This window comes from Phycodurus eques, chromosome 17 (genome assembly GCF_024500275.1).
Source record: "Phycodurus eques isolate BA_2022a chromosome 17, UOR_Pequ_1.1, whole genome shotgun sequence".
Lineage (NCBI taxonomy): Eukaryota > Metazoa > Chordata > Actinopteri > Syngnathiformes > Syngnathidae > Phycodurus > Phycodurus eques.
The window spans coordinates 20768908-20787099 of record NC_084541.1 but is presented as its reverse complement, the minus strand read 5'-3'; the positions used below and the strand labels follow the sequence as shown (position 1 = coordinate 20787099).

General features: G+C 48.7%; 1 protein-coding gene across 1 annotated transcript; it reads right to left on the bottom strand.

Moving 5' to 3' along the window:
• Nucleotides 1-146: 146 nt before the first annotated feature.
• Nucleotides 147-18133, bottom strand: LOC133415749 (oligophrenin-1-like). Its single transcript, XM_061702089.1, is given in 25 exon segments — nt 147-800; nt 892-940; nt 1442-1492; nt 3033-3097; nt 3099-3151; nt 3217-3471; nt 4214-4373; nt 4670-4829; nt 4902-5007; nt 6038-6096; nt 6385-6469; nt 7931-8005; nt 8549-8611; nt 8730-8763; nt 10526-10604; nt 11358-11449; nt 11540-11640; nt 11714-11843; nt 12096-12200; nt 12659-12769; nt 12843-12944; nt 13852-13923; nt 14360-14421; nt 15535-15630; nt 17601-18133. Coding segments are annotated over 25 exon segments (2325 nt in total). The 5' UTR covers nt 17755-18133; the 3' UTR covers nt 147-794.
• Nucleotides 18134-18192: the final 59 nt, after the last annotated feature.

The following is an 18192-nucleotide window of genomic DNA, read 5'->3' as shown; positions in this document are numbered from 1 at the left end:
ATTTTAACAGCGTCGGTGCTTGTTTTTAAACGCTACACAGATTATTTTTGCTTCCTCCTCACTCGAATTTCAAATGAAAGTAATGTACAACGTTTCAATCATTTCAAGATTTGACGCAGCAAAAGAAGGGACTGAAACACTTTCAATTAAATATGAAAAATCTGTAATACAACAGGGAAGTGGACAGGTATTTGCTTCACAAAAACAATTTCCAGGTTGTGGGAAAATCCAAAACCTGCCAAATCAAAATGGAACAATGGAGCGTTCATCTCACACTTACAAAATTTGCTCAAAATATATTGGAAGTGCAAACAGAGTTGTTGTTTTTTTTCCCGGCACAAACTTGACCTACAAGGGCAGAAAATACTTCAACATCATGAACGTATTAAATACTTTTCATTATGCCCGATTTATGAGCAGAAGACGGTGGGATTGCAAAGGAGGAAATATATAAAATTCAGTTTTCTTTCCTCTCACAGTTTGGTTATTCATGTTGGTTCTATGTAATATTCAATTGGGGGGAAAAATGAATTTGGATTAATCGCATACTGATGACACAAAGGGATTTTTTAAAGAGCCAATCGGAAGTAAGTTCCAACGATGTCGAGCAACAGGAAGTAACAAAAAGCTCCAAACTTCGGAACGACGTTCAAACAGAAGACGACATTCGAAAGTCCCTTTGCGGCCTCGAAAGGATTCGAAACGATTCCGTCGGCCGCTCGCCGCGCCGGTCTTCGCGCTCGCCGGGGTCGGCGCCGACAGCTTCGGCTCCCGAGCGCTCAGCTCAGCTCAGCTCAGCTCTGAAGGAACGAACGAGACGCTCAGGTTTTGAAAAGCGGGAGTGCCAAAAGTACGGAGAACATTTAGCAATGTGAGGAATGGAAGACTCGCCTCTTTTTTCTCGTTTGTCGCTGCTGATGGTGACTGCGAAGCTGCTAAACTGCACAAGAGGAAAGACGTTAACACTATTTTTCGGTGACATTTTTGAAAAAAGAGGAATCAACATGATAAAAGAGTACGGAAAGATATAAACTGCTTTGTCTTCATGTAAGTGTGCCTCCATACGTGCATACTCCATAGGCCAAGCATTTATTTGTATTCATTTCCTGTTTTTTTATTGCTTTTATTTTAATATTTGTACTTTTACGAATGTATTTTCTGGTTGTTCTTTTCAGTGATATTGAAAGTAGAGTTTTGAAATCAATGAATAATTGTGTTTGTCAGTTGTCATTTCAGTATCAATCAATAATAGTGATGATTATTTCTTCCGTAATCACCTCACGCAGTTTTTGTGGTGAAAAATCACGCGATTTAAGCTGGCTTTTTGATTGGCCGAAATGTTTTAGCGTTTGCGATCAATGTCACTCAACTATGATTGCTCCTCCTTAGTTAAGTAGCCAAACATAGCAGTTGCCCTAATTTTACAAGGATTTTGACATACCTGCTAACAGTTCTCGAGGCATTCTCAAAAAACTTCGCCTTTGAGGCAACACTGTAGACAAAAAGAAGAGGATCATATGCCGGCATAAATGATATCGGTGTGTGTGTGTGTGTGTGTGTGTGTGTGCGCGTGAGCGTTGTCTCTCAGCCGCCATGTTCAATCAATGATGTAAAAATGTCTTCACATCCAAGTAGGCTCCTGCAGATTGTAGCCAAAGGACAAGCTGGCTGGCCGACTCCAATAATCCTGCTTCAGACCGTTCGGAACGTTGTTGCAGACTCTGCAACTTAAGTTCCAGTAAATGGCTTGTCCCACTGGTTTTTAAAAACTTAATTCAAACCATGAGTCAACCTTTTGCCCATTGTTTTGCTTTCGCTATTGGCTGAAAGAGATTGTAAATGGACGGATTGTGTTTTATTATGTATTTTGTATGTATTTTATAATTATAACAATGATTTATAGGTCACAATGGAGACTTATAACAAAGGCCAATGAAACTTTTTATGACCTCGTGAATAAGCGGGACGGAAAATTGATGGATGCCGTTTTGAATAACAAACAAGCTGTTTTTCTTCCCGTCGCACAATAATCAGCGTGCGATGATCTTCGCGTTATTGTTCCGCAATGAGCGTATCCTCACGCTATCGAGCCGCTCGGTCAAAGCGGATGGGCGCCGCACGCGGTCTCGGTTCCGCCGAAGGTTTGCACTTGGTGCTGAGGAATCCTTGGACTCCGTTCTTGAAAAGCGCCTGCAGGTGAATTTGTTGTGAAGCTTCTCAGAAGTAGAAACGCGCGGTCCGAGACGAGCGCAACGCTTCCCACGGGACGTCGTTTCATTCCAGAACTTCGGGCCTCGCTGGAATTTTGGGACTTTTCGATGACGTCTTATTTATTTATGTGTTCCAAAAAGAAAACAAAAAAAAAAGACTTATTTACATACGTTTCATATCTTCAAATAATATCTCAGATTTTTCACAAAATCTGATTTCAGATTTTAAACCCTTTTTCCCCGGAGGGAAAAAGGGAATGACACTGATATTCAGCAAAACAATTGTTGGTTTTCTTTCCCGGGATTTGCGTCATTTCTCCCGATAGCAAACATGCTTTGTTTCCCCTCAGCATCAACTAATAATTTGGAGAAAAAAAAAAAAATGTTTCTCTTGAAAATAAGTGCTTCCTCTTGGACAAATGCCCCTTTCGTCGCGACACGTAAACATGATCCTCGCTAAATTAGCGTCATAAAACGAGCCGTCAAACTGAAAGACGTTCCCGGCGTGTGGATAAATCACTGCTCTTGCAACATATTTCCCCAAAAAAAAGAAGAAAAAAAGAAAGGGGGGGGGGGGGGGGTGCAGCACGTCTTCGCCGACGTTCCGCTGGGCTGCTTTCGTGTCATATGGAAAACGATGTCAAAATGATTCCGCTCGTACTCGTCAGACATCAACTTGCTTTTTGGAAAACGCCGCTGAACACGGCATCGGCAACGCGGAATGTTGCCCGTCGGCCAGAATGCGTTTCGCAAGCCACATCGATAAAAAACAAGTTGACAAATGAAATCCGGCAGAAGGCGGCAAGGCGAGCGGCGTCTCACTAGGATGCGGCGGACGCGTCGCCGCCGGCGGGCTGCCTGGAGGGCGGCTCGGGAGGTCTGACCGGGCGGTCTGCAAACGGGCGTCGCCCGGCCCGCTCTGCTCGGTCCGTCGCAATCTCCTGCCGAGCGGCACGCGCAATTCTTAGCGTCAGAAGGCGAGCTCGGCGCGTTTGCGGAAGCTCACCTTTCGGAGGAGGCCTTCGGCCCCGGAACGACGCTACTCGACCGACGGGGGGTCCGGGCTCTCCGTCGGGCGACAAAGACGACTCCGGCCTTTCTACCTGACCGCCGTCGACGTTGGCCGCTCTGCACAGCGGCGCTTGCTTGCGAGGAGCTTCTCGAGGAGCAAGCGGAGGACAGTTGGAAGATTTGGTCCTCTGCAAGGGGACGGGGCTCGCCGACGCGTCGCCGTCCGCCGCCGGGTCGCCACTCGCTCCGTCTGTTACACAGCGGTCACGTGACAAGGCTCAGAAACCTGCCGGCATGTTTGACTTCAAATGACGCTACCAGCAGGGTTGCGAAATTACAGCAACTTGAAAACTTTCCACGGGAATAAATAGGAAGAAACCAGGAAGGAGTTGACATCAATGAGGGTTGGGAACTTAAATATGCTCGGGGAAATTATATATGCATATATTTGGTTCACCATGAAGATTTTGAATGGGTCTTTGTTGACGTTTGAGGTTTTTATTTAATTTCCAGTGGACATTTACCAGAAATCTTCCACCCGCTTGCAACTTTCTCTATCGATTCTCCAACCTATTGACGACTTTAGCGGGCATCAATTCCACCGCCGTGGCGGTTTAGCAGGACGAAGCTGTACGAGCGTTCCGGAAGCATCCGGAAGCCTCGCGTGCTCCGAGCATCTCGGCCAGAGGGGACGAGAGGATGCCGTCGGGGGGGGGTTTAAACGGACGGAAAATGAGATGGTTTGGAGGGAAAAAGGAAATGTGAAATGTCCAGTCGCCAAATCAAGAGTTTGCGAAGAAGGATAAATAAGACGCCGACTCGCCGAAGTATGTCGTAGCTGTATTTTATAGACGCACTAAATACACATTTTCTGCCACTTTAAGCGTGTCAACAAAATGACCCCCGCAAGTGTGTTTACTTGGAGAAATGTGTCCAAAAGTAAGGACATGATGGGATAGTGATCACGATGACGATAGCAGGCTGATAATTACTCTCGGTGCGCCGCCGCCGCCGGACGAAGCGCTCGTGACTCAGAGGCGGATAAAGACGAGGCGGCCGCTTGGAGATGGTGATGGGCTGCCGCTTTCTCGGGGTGATGCGCGGCGGAGGGACGGGCGGGGCGTTGCTGTCCTCCGGCGCGTGGCTGAAAATCTGCGATGGCCACAAAACTTGCAGTGAGGACGCGTTACCTCCTCCGTTACTATCAGGGAGGCAACTTGTCCGCTGGGAAGTGTTGAAGCGTGACAAAGTGAACACAGTTGACTGCAAAGAGCGCCACGTTGCCCGTTAGGCATCAATTAGCGCAAAAGGCCGAAAGTGATACAAATGCATTTTTGCAGTCATACAACATATGTATAATAGTTCTGCAAATGTAAATAATACCCTCCCATAGGCAGCAATTAACCCCGTACTCGCCGTCAATGGCTAACTCAAGTCAAAGCGTGTACCTTTTTGTATTCCTCGATCAGAATCTCCACGACAATATTTTGGAATTTGATGTCCAGCATGGCGGCCACCGTCTCCTCCTTGGCCCTCATCAGCGTGGGCCCGTAGATGACGGCCATGTTGGACGGCGTCATGAGGTTGTCTCGGCTGCGGCCGCACACGCTGGCGACGCACACGGCACGCTTTGACGCAAAAGGAAGATCGGGACGGCAGCGCGCACGGGGACGTACTTACGCCGCCAGGTGCTTGAGAAGCATCTCCAGCATCTCCCGATTTCTCTCGGGTAGTTTGTAGGCGAGCGAGTGAATCTCGCTCAGTCGGAAGTCCAGACTGTCCGATTCTGACGGGACCAAAGCATACGTTCGGGCAACGGGGTCGGCGTTGACAGAAATGAATCCCAAACGCATTAGACAGAACCATTTCTAAAACGTCCAACTGAAAGGAATTGTGTAAAACTGCGGGTGTCTATAAAAGGCAAACGAAATAACATTACAGCCAATAAAATGAGGCTGAGTCTTTTGGAGCAAACTAAAAGCAACCCTTGTCACGAGGATCTCCCAGCGCGACATCCGGCCAGAATGAAAGACTTCTGCCATGAAAGTCACTTTTACGATGTCGACGAAAGCGACTCAAGTTTCCTTTCCCCTCTCGACGACGAATCAGCTGTCCTGCAGCTGAACTTCCAGCCAATGCTGCACCACTCCTGTTCACCTTGGCTTACATTTTCATTGACAAAACCTGTACTGTACGGCGCGTGGTGCGCAATACGTGCTGTAGTGGCGGTACTGCACTCAAGGGGACGAGATTAGATTTTTTAGTTCCGCTTCGTGTCGTTCTGTGCGACCGGTCCGCTCGCAGCCGTTCTCGTCGGCCCTGCTCCTCGTGTCGGCCAATCAGCTCCCTCCGGTCGCTCGCGTCTCGTCCAGGTGTGCCGCGTTGTCTCGTCTATTTGTCTTTAGTTTGGGGCTTTCTTTCGGTTTGTGCATTTTCGTCATACGTCACGTTTCTTTAGTCCTGGCGTGTTTGTAGTCTATTCTAGACTTTGAATCTTGTTATTTTGGGACTTTGTTCATCAAATGTTTGGATGACTCCACATGCCTTGCTTGCCTTTTTGTTTTCTGAAAATCCTTTTTTTTTTTGGTCCCCCCTTTCGGGTGACTACACCTGCTCCCCCCGCCTCGCTTCCGCTGCGTCCCTGCATTCACATTTGGCCACGCCAGCGCCTTGAAAACCTTCCAATCTGACAGGCAAGCCTAATTAAGGAATGAGATCGAGACTTGTATTCATATTGCGTAACTATCACATAGTTCAGATCACAAAGCCAGTTCCTCGGCTCTAAAGAGCCGGAGCGGTCAAAAAGCGCGCCTTACTTGCAGCTAGCACGAGGTCTCGGTGCAGATCGTAGGTCATCAGAGGTTCCGACAGACTTCTGGGAATAAATAAAAGCATTTTGAAAACGCAAGCGCATGATGCAATCACGTGCGTGGCAAAGAGCAAGCAGCACTCTATTGTTCGCCTAACGCAGTAGGAAACAGTCACAGAGAAGCCAAATCGACATTTGACAATAGCTGCACGTTTCAAGACAATTTCATTGTGTGTTAACGTGCACCACACAACTAGATACAGGGCGGCACTTGTACATATTAGGTAGGATCAATCAAATAGGATCAATGTTTTGTTATTGTAGGTATCCGTACTGGTGTATACGCTCACACACCTCAGATAAAACTTCATTGCGCTGGTGACGGTTTTCACGTCCCAGTCGCCGGCACGCAGGTCCACGTCCGCCGAGTTTGCAGGATCTGCAAAGCGGAAGGCGAGCGAGGTGTTACGCGAGCTAACGATGTGCGACAACAGACACGCGGCAGCGACAACACCGTGGCGCGTCGAGGACACGCCCAGACGACATTTCCTCAAGCGAGAAAAGTGCAAATGTGAACAGCTGGGATTACCGCTTGCTAATGTTGTCGTTCGTCACGAGGCCGTATTTAATAAGTTCATCTTCAGTCAAATGAGATTTGATCACGGTCATCGTGTCAACCGATAGAAACACGCAACATTTTGCAAGATGTGCTTTCCGAGGTCTCGCCGGCCTTGACCTTCGAAGTGCCCGGCAGGAGTCGGCTCATGGAAAAGAATGCGCTGGCCTCCAAAGCAAAATGTCCTGGCACAGCAGCTTTCATTTGATGGATTGTTAAAATAGCAATTCATTTCAGCAGCTTGATTTCCAGACTAATATCGAAGTCATACAAATTGACATTTTGTATTTTACGCACTTGTCATCCATTCAATGAACACTTTGCTTTGTGTCGCATATCACAGAGAAGCAGAGGAAACAACGCCGGCGCACGTTCGACGCGGCCGCAACGCCTCGCTTGGGCGTCTTTGCGTGCTCTCGCCGCGCCCCCGCCTTTGAAAAACAGGAGCGCTAGCTTTATCGGAGACGAAGTCACGGCTCTTTTCAAAGTCCTTGTGGGAGTTTGGGTTTCCCTCGAAGGACATTCTGACTGTGAAACAAATGAAATCAAGGTATCGTTTCCTCATCGTATTAGTGCACACAACAACTTAATAACTAGTTTTGATATCAGATGTTCAGGAGATTTTTTTTGGAAACAATTGTTCAATTTGTTAAACAAAAGTATGGTTGGTTAAAAAAAAAAAAAAAAAATGTTAAGACAAGAATAGTTTCATTTTTGATACAGATTTTAACAAGAGATACGAAGAGGGTTTTTGTGTGTGTCTGCAGTGGGACTCGAAACGTTCAGTTCCGGATGTCCAAACCTTGCGGGTCAGCTCCTGCTTCCACAGTAATAACTAGTTAACTACAACTTTATTGACCACTGTCCACAGACAAACGCGTAAGCAAGCAGTTGATTTTTGGACACGTTTGTGTTATGAATTCAACTCTTTATTTCCTTGTTGTTTTTTTCCCCGAGAGAACACCGACCAGTTGGGCGCTGAACCCTTCATTATGTTTGCCAGATGCTTGGAGGGAGGGAGGGAAAAAAACAACACCACCACCACAGCAACAGAGCGCATGAAATCGCACCGCCACACGTGCGTCGCATCTGCTTCTTCGCGAAAAAACCAAATTTGTTGGCCGCGAGTTGCCGAGGCGGAGCCCCGGCGAGCCCGCGCGCCGCGAGGCAGACGCCGATGCTCGACCGGTCGGCATCTTGTGACGGGAGGGAGCCGCGGCGGCGATTGTGTCGCGCGGTCGGACGTGCGAGGCGTGCGGAGCGTTCGCGGGCTCGTTCCCTTACCGAAGAAGGCGTTTAGAAGCTTCTGCACTTGGATGTTGCTGCCAACCGTTCGGTACACGCCCTCTTGTGTGAGTCCTGCAAAAGAGGCGGCAAAGAGCAGGAAAGGAAACGTACCACGTGCGTCTCCGCAAAGCGCTGAGCTCGTCCTCGTTTAGGAATGCGCCGTTTGACCGCGTGGTCCGCTCGCGAACAATGGGACCTGCTCAAGTCCGAGAAAATGATTCATCTGAAAACGTGTGCGACTTACTGGTCGCGCTTCAGAAATGATTTACTTAAGTTAACACAATCAGGGCAGCCCGGCGACCTCGTGGTTAGCACATCTGCCTGACACTTCTGAGTGATGTTGAGAGCTTCAAACCTCAGCTCAGGCCTTCCTGTGGCGGCTTTCTGTCTTCCTCCCACATCTCTAACGTTTTGCATCAATTACCGCTACAATGAACAACATTGAGACGGTGGCCGGCATAAGGGTTCAACAAAAACCAGACGCAGGTTCAATTCCAAAATGACCCGGCGGGCCGGATCTGGCCTTCGGGCCTTGCGTCGGACACCCGCGATGTAGCGCGAATGCAGACCAAGCGAGACGTGAAGTAGGATTACTGAATGTGTGAGACTCCTCACCCTTTTCTTCCACATAGTCGATGCACATGCGCACGAACGTGAAACCCGTTTCGTTGAGTTCCACTGCTTGGGCAGAAGAAAAAAAAGCAAACATAAGAAAACTCAGATGAGCAGTTCGCCAGCCTCGAACATTCGTTAGCACGCGGCCACGCCCGCGCAGTGTAAATACAAGCTTGCTTACTCTCTGCCTGCTTGTGGATTGGGGAGTGATAGATCTGAAATGGGGGGGGGGGGGGGAAACGGCAGATTAAATCAGAACATTACGACAGAACTATGAAATGGACCTTTCACCTTCTTACCGGATCAACTTTCACTGTCATTATTTGATGGCGCATTGTCAATACACGAGCAGAAAGAACGCTGCCGAACGCAGCAGCGTAGACAATAATCACAATTTGACATATCAATCGAGAACAGTACTAACAATAATCCGCATTTCTATCTGTGTGCGGTTTTTTTTCGTCAAAGCAAACGGGTTTTATGTTTTAGCCCTGAAAACATTTCAGTCGAAGAGCTTTGTGCTCCAATTTGCAAAAGAATGTGCCAGCGGAGCAACGCTACCGCTGCACCTTTTCCGACTTGGCGGCCAGTTATTGACAATTCTTATTATTATTAATATTTAAGCACGCAACGGATGAGCCAGTGTTTGGAGTTTCAGAACCTTTTTTTCAATTTGTTACTAGCAAAAGTCACAATTACCTCAGGAAAACCATTCAAACAAATGTGCATTCTTCTGCAGACTTGTTGGAAGCGCAGAGCGCGGACGTCAATCACTTAAGTGAATATCCGCTAAGCTCGTGGAAAAGTTTTCAACTGCGCCATTGAATCTTTCAGGAAGTCGCAGAGGAAGAGGGCGCCCAGAAACGTCTCTTTTTCGTCTTCTTCTGCCCGTCTCGTGACAACAACTCTTCACGCTTCCGCCGCACCGCACGCCATTTTCATCTTCGGCACATCCGAAATGTTCAAGAATGAAAGCTCTCCATTTGTTTCCGCTGAACGGTACTTTAAGAGGCACGAACAGCCGCGTCGTGGCGCTCGGTCTGCGTTTTAAGAGAGAGCAGGAGTCATTCAGACACACTCTTACACTTGAAGGCGTCCCACAAGCTTCATTGAAGTTTGAATTGTGCCGCCGATCACCGACGCCAACTCCTGGGAGCGGTCCTCGAAGGTTTGAAGAAAACAATTGGTCGTTGAAACTTGGAACCAAAACAATTGGCCTCGGAGCCGCGCCGAAGCTTTTCCAGCCCAAAGTTCACGGAAGCGCTTTTGCGACGGACACGTCCGACTCGGCGTCATCTCGTCTGACGCCGTTTTCAACTCCATTTACTCGTACGGTATATCAAATTACATTTATCCATTGAAACAAATTGAAATGCCTTTAATCCATTCCAGCCTGAAAAAATAAATAAATAAAAACATTTTTGAAAAAAAGATAACAGACAACGTCAAGCAATGAACTGATTTCATCAAGTCTGATGACTGTAATTATTGCGGAATTTGTTGCGCCGGATCATGTTCGCTTTCAAGGGGCGTGGCCTAGCACGTGTCTGCGTGTGAGCGTCTGGATGGGAGTTGTGGCCTACGGCGGCTCCTTGCCAGTGTTGTCTTGTTCGACTTTTTGCCCCCTTCAAGAAACGGCTGAAAGCGCAAAGGCGACGGTTGCTCTCCTTGCCCACGTGAGGGCATTACAGTACCTTAATGGTGCTTTTGATTTTAAAAAACATTTTTTTTTTTTTTTACTTCAACTACGATTTTAGACCGCAACCCAAAGCAAAAAAAAAAAAAACACAGCGACATCTCGTCATTTGAAACAGAGGCACTCGCCAGTCAAGGTACCGCCGTAAATATAAAAAGCTGCGCCGCAATTTTGTGGGCGGGGGAGACGCACGCACGTGTCTGCCCGCATCGACTCCAATTCTAGCGGACGACGGTCGCAGCAAATAGCAACAACCCAAAATGAAAGAAAAGTCGACTCACGGGATCTTTTCCATCCATGGCCTCCATCCACAACTTCCTGTCTCCCTCCGAAAGAGCCTGGAACGTGACGGGCGTGTTTCTATGGAAACAGAAACAAACGGGTTGCGTTGGCATTATTCCGTTTGAAGGCGCATCGCTCGTCAATTAACGTGGCGAGCGTTTAAGCGCTTGTTTCGCTTTTGAAAGCCGGAACTGGATCGCGTCCGTGTTTGAAATATGACATGAATGCAATTTGGTCGAAACATTATTACAATCATGGAGAAAGAGCACAAAGCAAAATTGCTTTTGTCCGTCTCAAATTTCTTTCTGCTGCAGAAGCAACAAGATGAGAATATAAAGCTTCGATAAATTGTTCACTCAAGCAGTTGCCAATTTTATTAATCAGCCAACTGTTGACGTCTCAATTCTGAATACATGTTCACCGGCAACACGCTATGCAAATATATTTCTACAGACAGACAGGGAGAGATACATATTTGTTGATTATACAACGCAAGAGAAATGCATTTCAAATAAATCCGATATCAGCGCGGTTCTTTTTCTGGCCCGATACTGCGAGAAAAGATTCCGGAAGCTGCTTGAAACGCAGGCAGCGAGGCGCCAGGCCGACTTTGCCTGCAAAGGCGGCGCCGCCACCTTCAGGCAAGCGCCTCGGCCGGAACGCAGCATTTTGTCGCGAAGGGCGTCGTGAGGAAAAATACAAGCTCGTCGCATGGTGAGAGAAATCGAAGCTCGGAGCGTTTGGGGTTTTTCTGTTTCTGAGGCTCGGGGAACGTTTGGGCTACGGTCCATTCGGCCCGCGCCGCCGCCCGCCGGCGTTCGCGCCGCTCACCTCTCGTTCACTTCCACGTCAAAACAAAAGCGCTTGTCTATGGAGTCCGTCTTGCGGCGGACACAGGACTTCAGGGTCAGCTGCGTGGGCCCCTGAAGCGAAGCGGAGTCACAATCTGGTCACGCATTTGACTTCTTTGTCTTTGATTTCAAATGTTGAGCGAGGACGCTTGAGTGTGACACCTGCTTCGTGGTGGGTTTCTGTTCACAAGGAACCATGAGCAGCAGTCTTCCTTCGGTGCGATACTTGCAGTAATATTTGACCCACGTCACGCCCAGGGCCCCTGTTGGCATGGAAACAAAATCAAGACAACTGGCGAGAGAGCGGGAGGGAATTCCCTCAGCCGCGCCGCTTACACTTCTCCTGGCAGTACAGGTAGCCCGCCATGGGCAGCCAGCTGGGCCGTTTGCAGATCTGCGAGGAGCGCTTCATTCGCTTCATCAGGTCCTCCATCTCCTCGCGCGTGCTCTCGTAGTGGTTCCTCGTCTGCGGCGCCACGGCATTCCCATTAAGGCTGCATTTACGTTCTCGAGTGCCCGAATTCAGATTTAGCGCGACCGTCCGATCTACTTTCACGCCGCCCGTACGCTAGGGAGGCCGAGAGGGCGTTTGCGATCGCCACGACGTAGCCGCGTTCGTTTTCTTCATAGCAGCGACATTTAGGCACGGCGCGAGCGAGTCACAAATTGCGTCACCTGAACCGCGCCGGGCGAAGTGACCCATTTGGCGGCCGCTTACGTTCTGCAGGCTGAGCTGCAGCTCCTGCTTGTAGGGCATGAAGTCCTGCGTCATCTCCACCGTTAAATTGTTCAGGGTCAAAATGCTGTGGAGAAACGCCAACACCTGTGCCACACAACAACAATGGAACATTTCGCACTTACGCTGGAAGTGTTTTGTTTTGTTTTGTTTTGTTTTGTCCCCCCCCCCCCCCACATAATTTCTCTGTATTTCACCCACAAGTGCTTCTGCAGCAATACCAGCTTCCGCTCTTGCGCGAGACTCTCTAGTCTCTGTTCTCGTTCTTTCCAAAAGTGTTTGATGGCTTTGGGGTCGGGAGTTCTTCCACACCAAATTCATCAAATCACGCCTCGTGATGTCGTGCCGTAGGGGAACGCTCACGCTGGAACTTTCTGTTCCGCTTACACATACGCTTCCCCCCCCCCCCAAAAAATGTATTCATCGTATATCATCGAATAGGATTCCCGGGAAGTGATTTCACTTGACCGATTTGGTGGCCATACTTTTCCTCCCCCCCCCCCCCGTCGTCGTGTGTACTTGGTTTCACGCGTGTGAGGACTCACAGGCTCCACCACGTCAAACTTCTTCCTGTCTTGGACCTGATGGATCTGGTACACGTACTCCACCGAGGACTCGTAGAAGTTGACTCGCTCTTTACACAAAACCTCATCGGCCTGCGTGACGGGAAACGACGGACGTAAAATGAAAACGGCCGCGTGGCGCGCCGGCGCCCCAAACGTCACCGACCTCTTGAAGTTGGCTCTCCTTCTTCTTGGCAGAAAGATTCAGGTGTTTGTCCAGCTGCGAGTAGTATTTTTCACCCTCCTTCTCGAATTTCTTCCTCTTTTCCTGCAGAACGCCACATGAGAACGCATCACATGATAAAAGAAGCTTCTGGAAAGCGCATCGATGCATTGGGAGCAGCGACTTTCTTCCGTGGCTCGATGTTGGCCGTTTGCATGAAAAAGATCAAATTGTGGATTTGGACGTTTGTGTTCTTGCCACCATCTTTACGGACCGGAGTAAAACAAATAATAATCCAAACTTCGACACGAGCGATTTGTTCAACCATATATTTAGTGTTGAAGAGAGGTCCGACTGCCTCAGTGCGCATCGCTTTCCTGCTGAAAATGAAAATGTGTCCCAAACGCTTTGCGACCAGCAAACATACTCAAGCTCATAATTTCCAAAATCCATACTTGATGCCGTCGCTTTGATTCAAAATGAAATGGATTTCTCAGCCTCTCTTTCCGTCCCCAAAATTGATGAATCCTAATCCTAATCATAATCATAGCCTGCTGAGGAGCTGACGCACGTAAATGCCTTTAGACTGTGACAACATCTCACGACAGCGGAGAAAAGCGTACCGATGGAATCAGTGGAGGGGGAAAACATTTGAAAAATGCCAAATATTAAGGAGAGGATACGAATCCAAGTCAATTGTCTGAGATTTGGTTGATATTGTGAGTGAGTCCCGTGTACGTGGGAGGTGTCAAAGTGGAATTTCTAACAAATAAATGCTTACGAGATGAATTCAGATGAACGCTTTACTTTTTTGCACAATTATGGGGAGATATGTGTGAGTATTGTTTTTCCCGTTGCGACACAGCGCTTCCGAGAACGTCAACAACGGGGAAGTCGCTCTTGGCGAACCGTCGGCTGTGCGGAAGGCTCGTCAGCGCACGCCGCGCAAGCGTTCGACTCGCGGCCCGATGTCACGCGGCGGCGGCGGCGGCGGCGGCGGCACGACACTCACTTTCGTTAATGCGATTTGCTCCTTTCTGAACTTCTCCAGAGGCTTGATGAGCAGATCGGACGCATTCTGAACCTGCGCAGTGAAAATAGGGCGCATGTATGACTTTTTGAATTCTAAATAAACACACGCACTCTATGAAACACAGTCACGGTGTCGCTCAATAAGGTTTTGGCAATACGATTTGCAAACAAATGTTGTTGTTTTTTCCCTAGAAATGACGCATCGCTTCCAGCACTGCTTAGCACGTGACGTCAGCTTTCAAATGTTTGTCGATCAGTAGGCGGACAAGCCAGTCGAACATGATCTGCTTCCAGTTGTTGGAACCCGTCATAAAAATACCCGAACGCGACGCGTGCAAAGGAAAACAGCGAGTCGCCGACCCCGCTTTCAGGTTTGGCGAAAGAGGAAACGACGCACAAGGAAAATGATGAAAATGTTCGTCCCGATATCTAAGGAGACTTCAATATTTGGAAGCGGCGTTGGCATGTGGAGGAAGTCGATAACCCACCAGCATCATCCTGTCGTGCTCGGCTTCCTGCAAGAGGACCGCAAACTCCTGGAACGACTGAGCTGAGGACGAAAGGTCACAGAGCACTCAGAAAATGCACGTCCAAAAAGGACCCCGCGCTTCTAATATAGCGGTCCGTTCGCTCCTGACTCAAAATAGTACACGCGTCTCTCAGGACGATCGACAGCGATAATCAGAAACATCAATTACATCCACCCATTTTCCGAGCCGCATCTCCTCACGCGGGTCGCGGGCGTGCTGGAGCCGATCCCAGCTAACATCGGGCAGGAGGCGGGGCACACCCTGAACCGGTCGCCAGCCCATCGCAGGGCACACACAAACAAACAACCATTCGCGCTCACAGTCACACCTACGGGCAATTGAGAGTGGTCAATTAGCCTACCATGCATGTTTTTGGGATGTGGGAGGAAAGCGGAGTGCCCGGAGAAAAGCCACGCGGGCACGGGGAGAACATGCAAACGCCACACAGGCGGGGCCGGGGTTTGAACCCGCAACCTCAGAACTGTGAGGCAGACGATCTAACCAGTCATCAATTACAGTTCCGTCGAGATCTGTAAATCACAAAGGAGCATTATTCCATTTAGAATTTGGTCTTGCATTGAATTCCATCCGATCGGTCTTACGAGAAGTGGCCAAACAAACATTTACACACATACCAGGACCATCAGAAGGCTCTCAAAATGGCCTTCTTTTAGTTTATATGCAATAAAATAGAGAATTCCACTGCATGTACGCCATTTTGGCATGTCGCGCACACTGCTCCGCTAACTACAGGGCGTGTAATAGGTGGTGAAATAATGTACAAACAAGCCATGTTGATCATGTTTATCCAATTTCCATGATCATACCGAACATCTGTATTGTATACGTAAACATTTTGAGAATCTGTTCACAACTGCCTTACTGGAAAAATAAAGGTTAAATAAAAAAACAAGAAAAAGCTTTGCCTGTAAAATTGCTGTCAAAACAAATGCAAACATTAGCCAAAAACATCCACGCCGTAAGCTCGTTCCCATTTTTTGACGTTGTACAACAAGCGTTGGCGCTTGATCAATATGCATTTCGAACAGGATAACAAATGCACTTGATAGGACAACTACGACCGTAAATTCAACGGGGAATCTGGGATTTTTTGGGGGTATCGACCAACGTACCGATGTTAATTTCGTCATCCGTCAGGGAGTCGCCGATGACGTCGAACTGGAAGACGCCGAGCGTCTGGGAGAGCTTCTGCACGGCCACAGAATAACCTGAGAAAACATACGCAAAGCCTTTGAAAAACATCACGTCCCCCCCGCCCCACCACCCCTTTGCTTTGCTTTTCAATTGCGCTTGTCCTCATGAGGGTCATGACCCCAGAGGCCAGCTACACCTCGCACCGCTCGCCAGCCGACTGCGGGCACGTCCGGTGGATAGGAAAAGTCTACACACCTCTGTTCACCTGCCAGGACAACAACGAGCATTCACACCTTGGACAATTTGCTGCACTTTATTTAAAAAACAACAACAAATAAATACAAATAAAAATAAAAACTCCGCCGAGCGTAACTGACAGCCATGCAAAAATGTTTGACGTATTGCAATTCAACTTTGAGGCCACTGTTTACCAAAATTGTCGGAGGACTTGAGTGACAGATGGAGTTTGTCTACACCGCCATCCAAAATTGCGTTTTGGAGTTGCGTGAGACGTGCGGACTCTCAGTCGGAGGATTTCATCCGTCTCGTCACGTAAGAACCAATAAAAAGCTCGCAGGAACTGATCTGCAAGCCGAAGCCCCACAAATTCTCATAATACGCGACAACAAACATCATCATGGATGGTGACGTCACACCTCTTCATCCATTTTGTTTTGGATCCTGCTGGAGGAAAAACAATGTGCCCCGAAGATGGCGTTTTCTTTTTGCCCTGGTTGGAAAGTCAGCAGGAGCCCGTCTGTGGTCAACACGATCCGCGCCACGTCTGGCTTCCATTAGCCGAACAAACCCGCATCTGTTCAATCGATACCAAAAGACATTCCGGTGGCATATTTGAAATCACCTCTTCAATCTTCGTAACCGTTTCTGTGCGTGCTCGGCTCAATTCCTCCTTTGCCCCAATTCTTCTTGAGTGAAGAATACGCAGTGTGCGACCATGCACGACGCGTGCAGCTTGAGGACGTTTGTCGGCGCTAAAATAGACGTTAACATCGGCGCGTCAAACAATAAGACATTCAGCTTACGGCAGCAACAATGACACCGCTTGTTTGCCAGCCTGCAAAATGGCATCTTGGCGGCGAGTGCAACAAAACAAATAGTGTGCCCACAGAGGGGGCTCGGGGGGCACGCTGACCCAAATGTAGCCGGGAACCGTACGCTTGCTCGCGTGTGGCAAACTGGACTTGACCCGCTCTTGCAGGGTGGCAAAGCAACACGCGTGTGCGCACGTACAAGTTGCTCCGATTTAAGTTGCCACTTGTCGGACCCGTTTGCCTAAAACTTCATCAGACGCCACTCAAAAACTGGCCTGAAGCTTTCTATTCTAGAATCTGCATTTTATTTATTTTTAGAAAGAAGAGTTATTTTTGTGTGTAGCGCACACAAACCTGGCAACCCGCCGCTACTCTACGCCAGTATCGTATCATTAAAGTGGTACGTGTTGTTTTTTTAGTGCGTTCTCAAGTGGACACAAAGAGCAACAGCAACTATGCTATGATTGAAAGATTGCAATTAATGTTTTCTACCCCCGCGGGCCGGATCGGATCCCCCGACGGGCCTGTTCTGGCCCGCGGGCCATACATTTGACAGGACAGTCCTTGGGCAGCACATACAGGCTGAAATTTGTGTGGACCAAAAAAAAAATATATATATATATATATATATACGTATATCGAACAGCTACATAGACGGAAAGCGGAGCCGCTAAGAGAAAGGTTCCGAAATGAAGTGCGATATAATATTCGGGTTTGAAAATTGTAATTGTACTGAAAATGCAGATGAGCGTTTCCTGACTCGCTTGCGCAAAATCACCACGTGACGAACAAACTCCACTCCACAACAAAAGTGGAAATGGTCAAAAGCAGTCCGAGAAGGTGTTTGGTGTTGTTGTTGTTGTTGTTGTTTTTGTTGTCGTCGTCGTCGTCGTCGTGCTTCCCCGAATGTGGCTCTCCCATCTGCCGTCTTTCCGGCATCCGCGTGACAAATGCGGCCAATCCCCAAGTGTGCCGATGCGGCGCTCACTCACCCTTGATGGCGTTGATGACACTGTTGCCGTCTTTGATTAATTCCTTGAGGAATTTGCTGGTCCTGTGGAGCTCCAGCTCGTAGCACTTGAGCGTCTCCCTGAAGTCGGGACTGTCCGAGTAGCAGTCGCTAAACTCCAGGGGAGGGTGCCCCATCTCGCAAGCCAACAAACAAAACAAACAAACAAAACAAACAAAACCACCGAGGGAAATCAAAGCTACTGAGTATTGTGGAGTTCGGGGCTTCGGTCCTCGTTGTTCTGCAAGCAGCTCTCAGCTGGCCAAGTCTTCTTGAGGCGCAGCCCGGGCGGCCATGTTGTTGCCCGCGTTAGCTGGCCGACCAAAGCCGAGCTAAGCCGAGCCAAGCCGAGCAGAGGCCGACGAAAGCCGAGCTAAGCCGAGATCTAAACCGAGCCGTTGAAGGGCGCGAAGAGGGCGCTCGCGAGCCACTGGCGACAGATACCCTTGCCACACTTTGCCCGATTCGTCACCAACAAAATTCAATTCCTCCGCTGACAACTTCGTCTCTATCCATCCCTTCTCCTCGCTAGGGTCGCGGGCGTGCTGGAGCCCATCCCAGCTGTCAACGGGCAG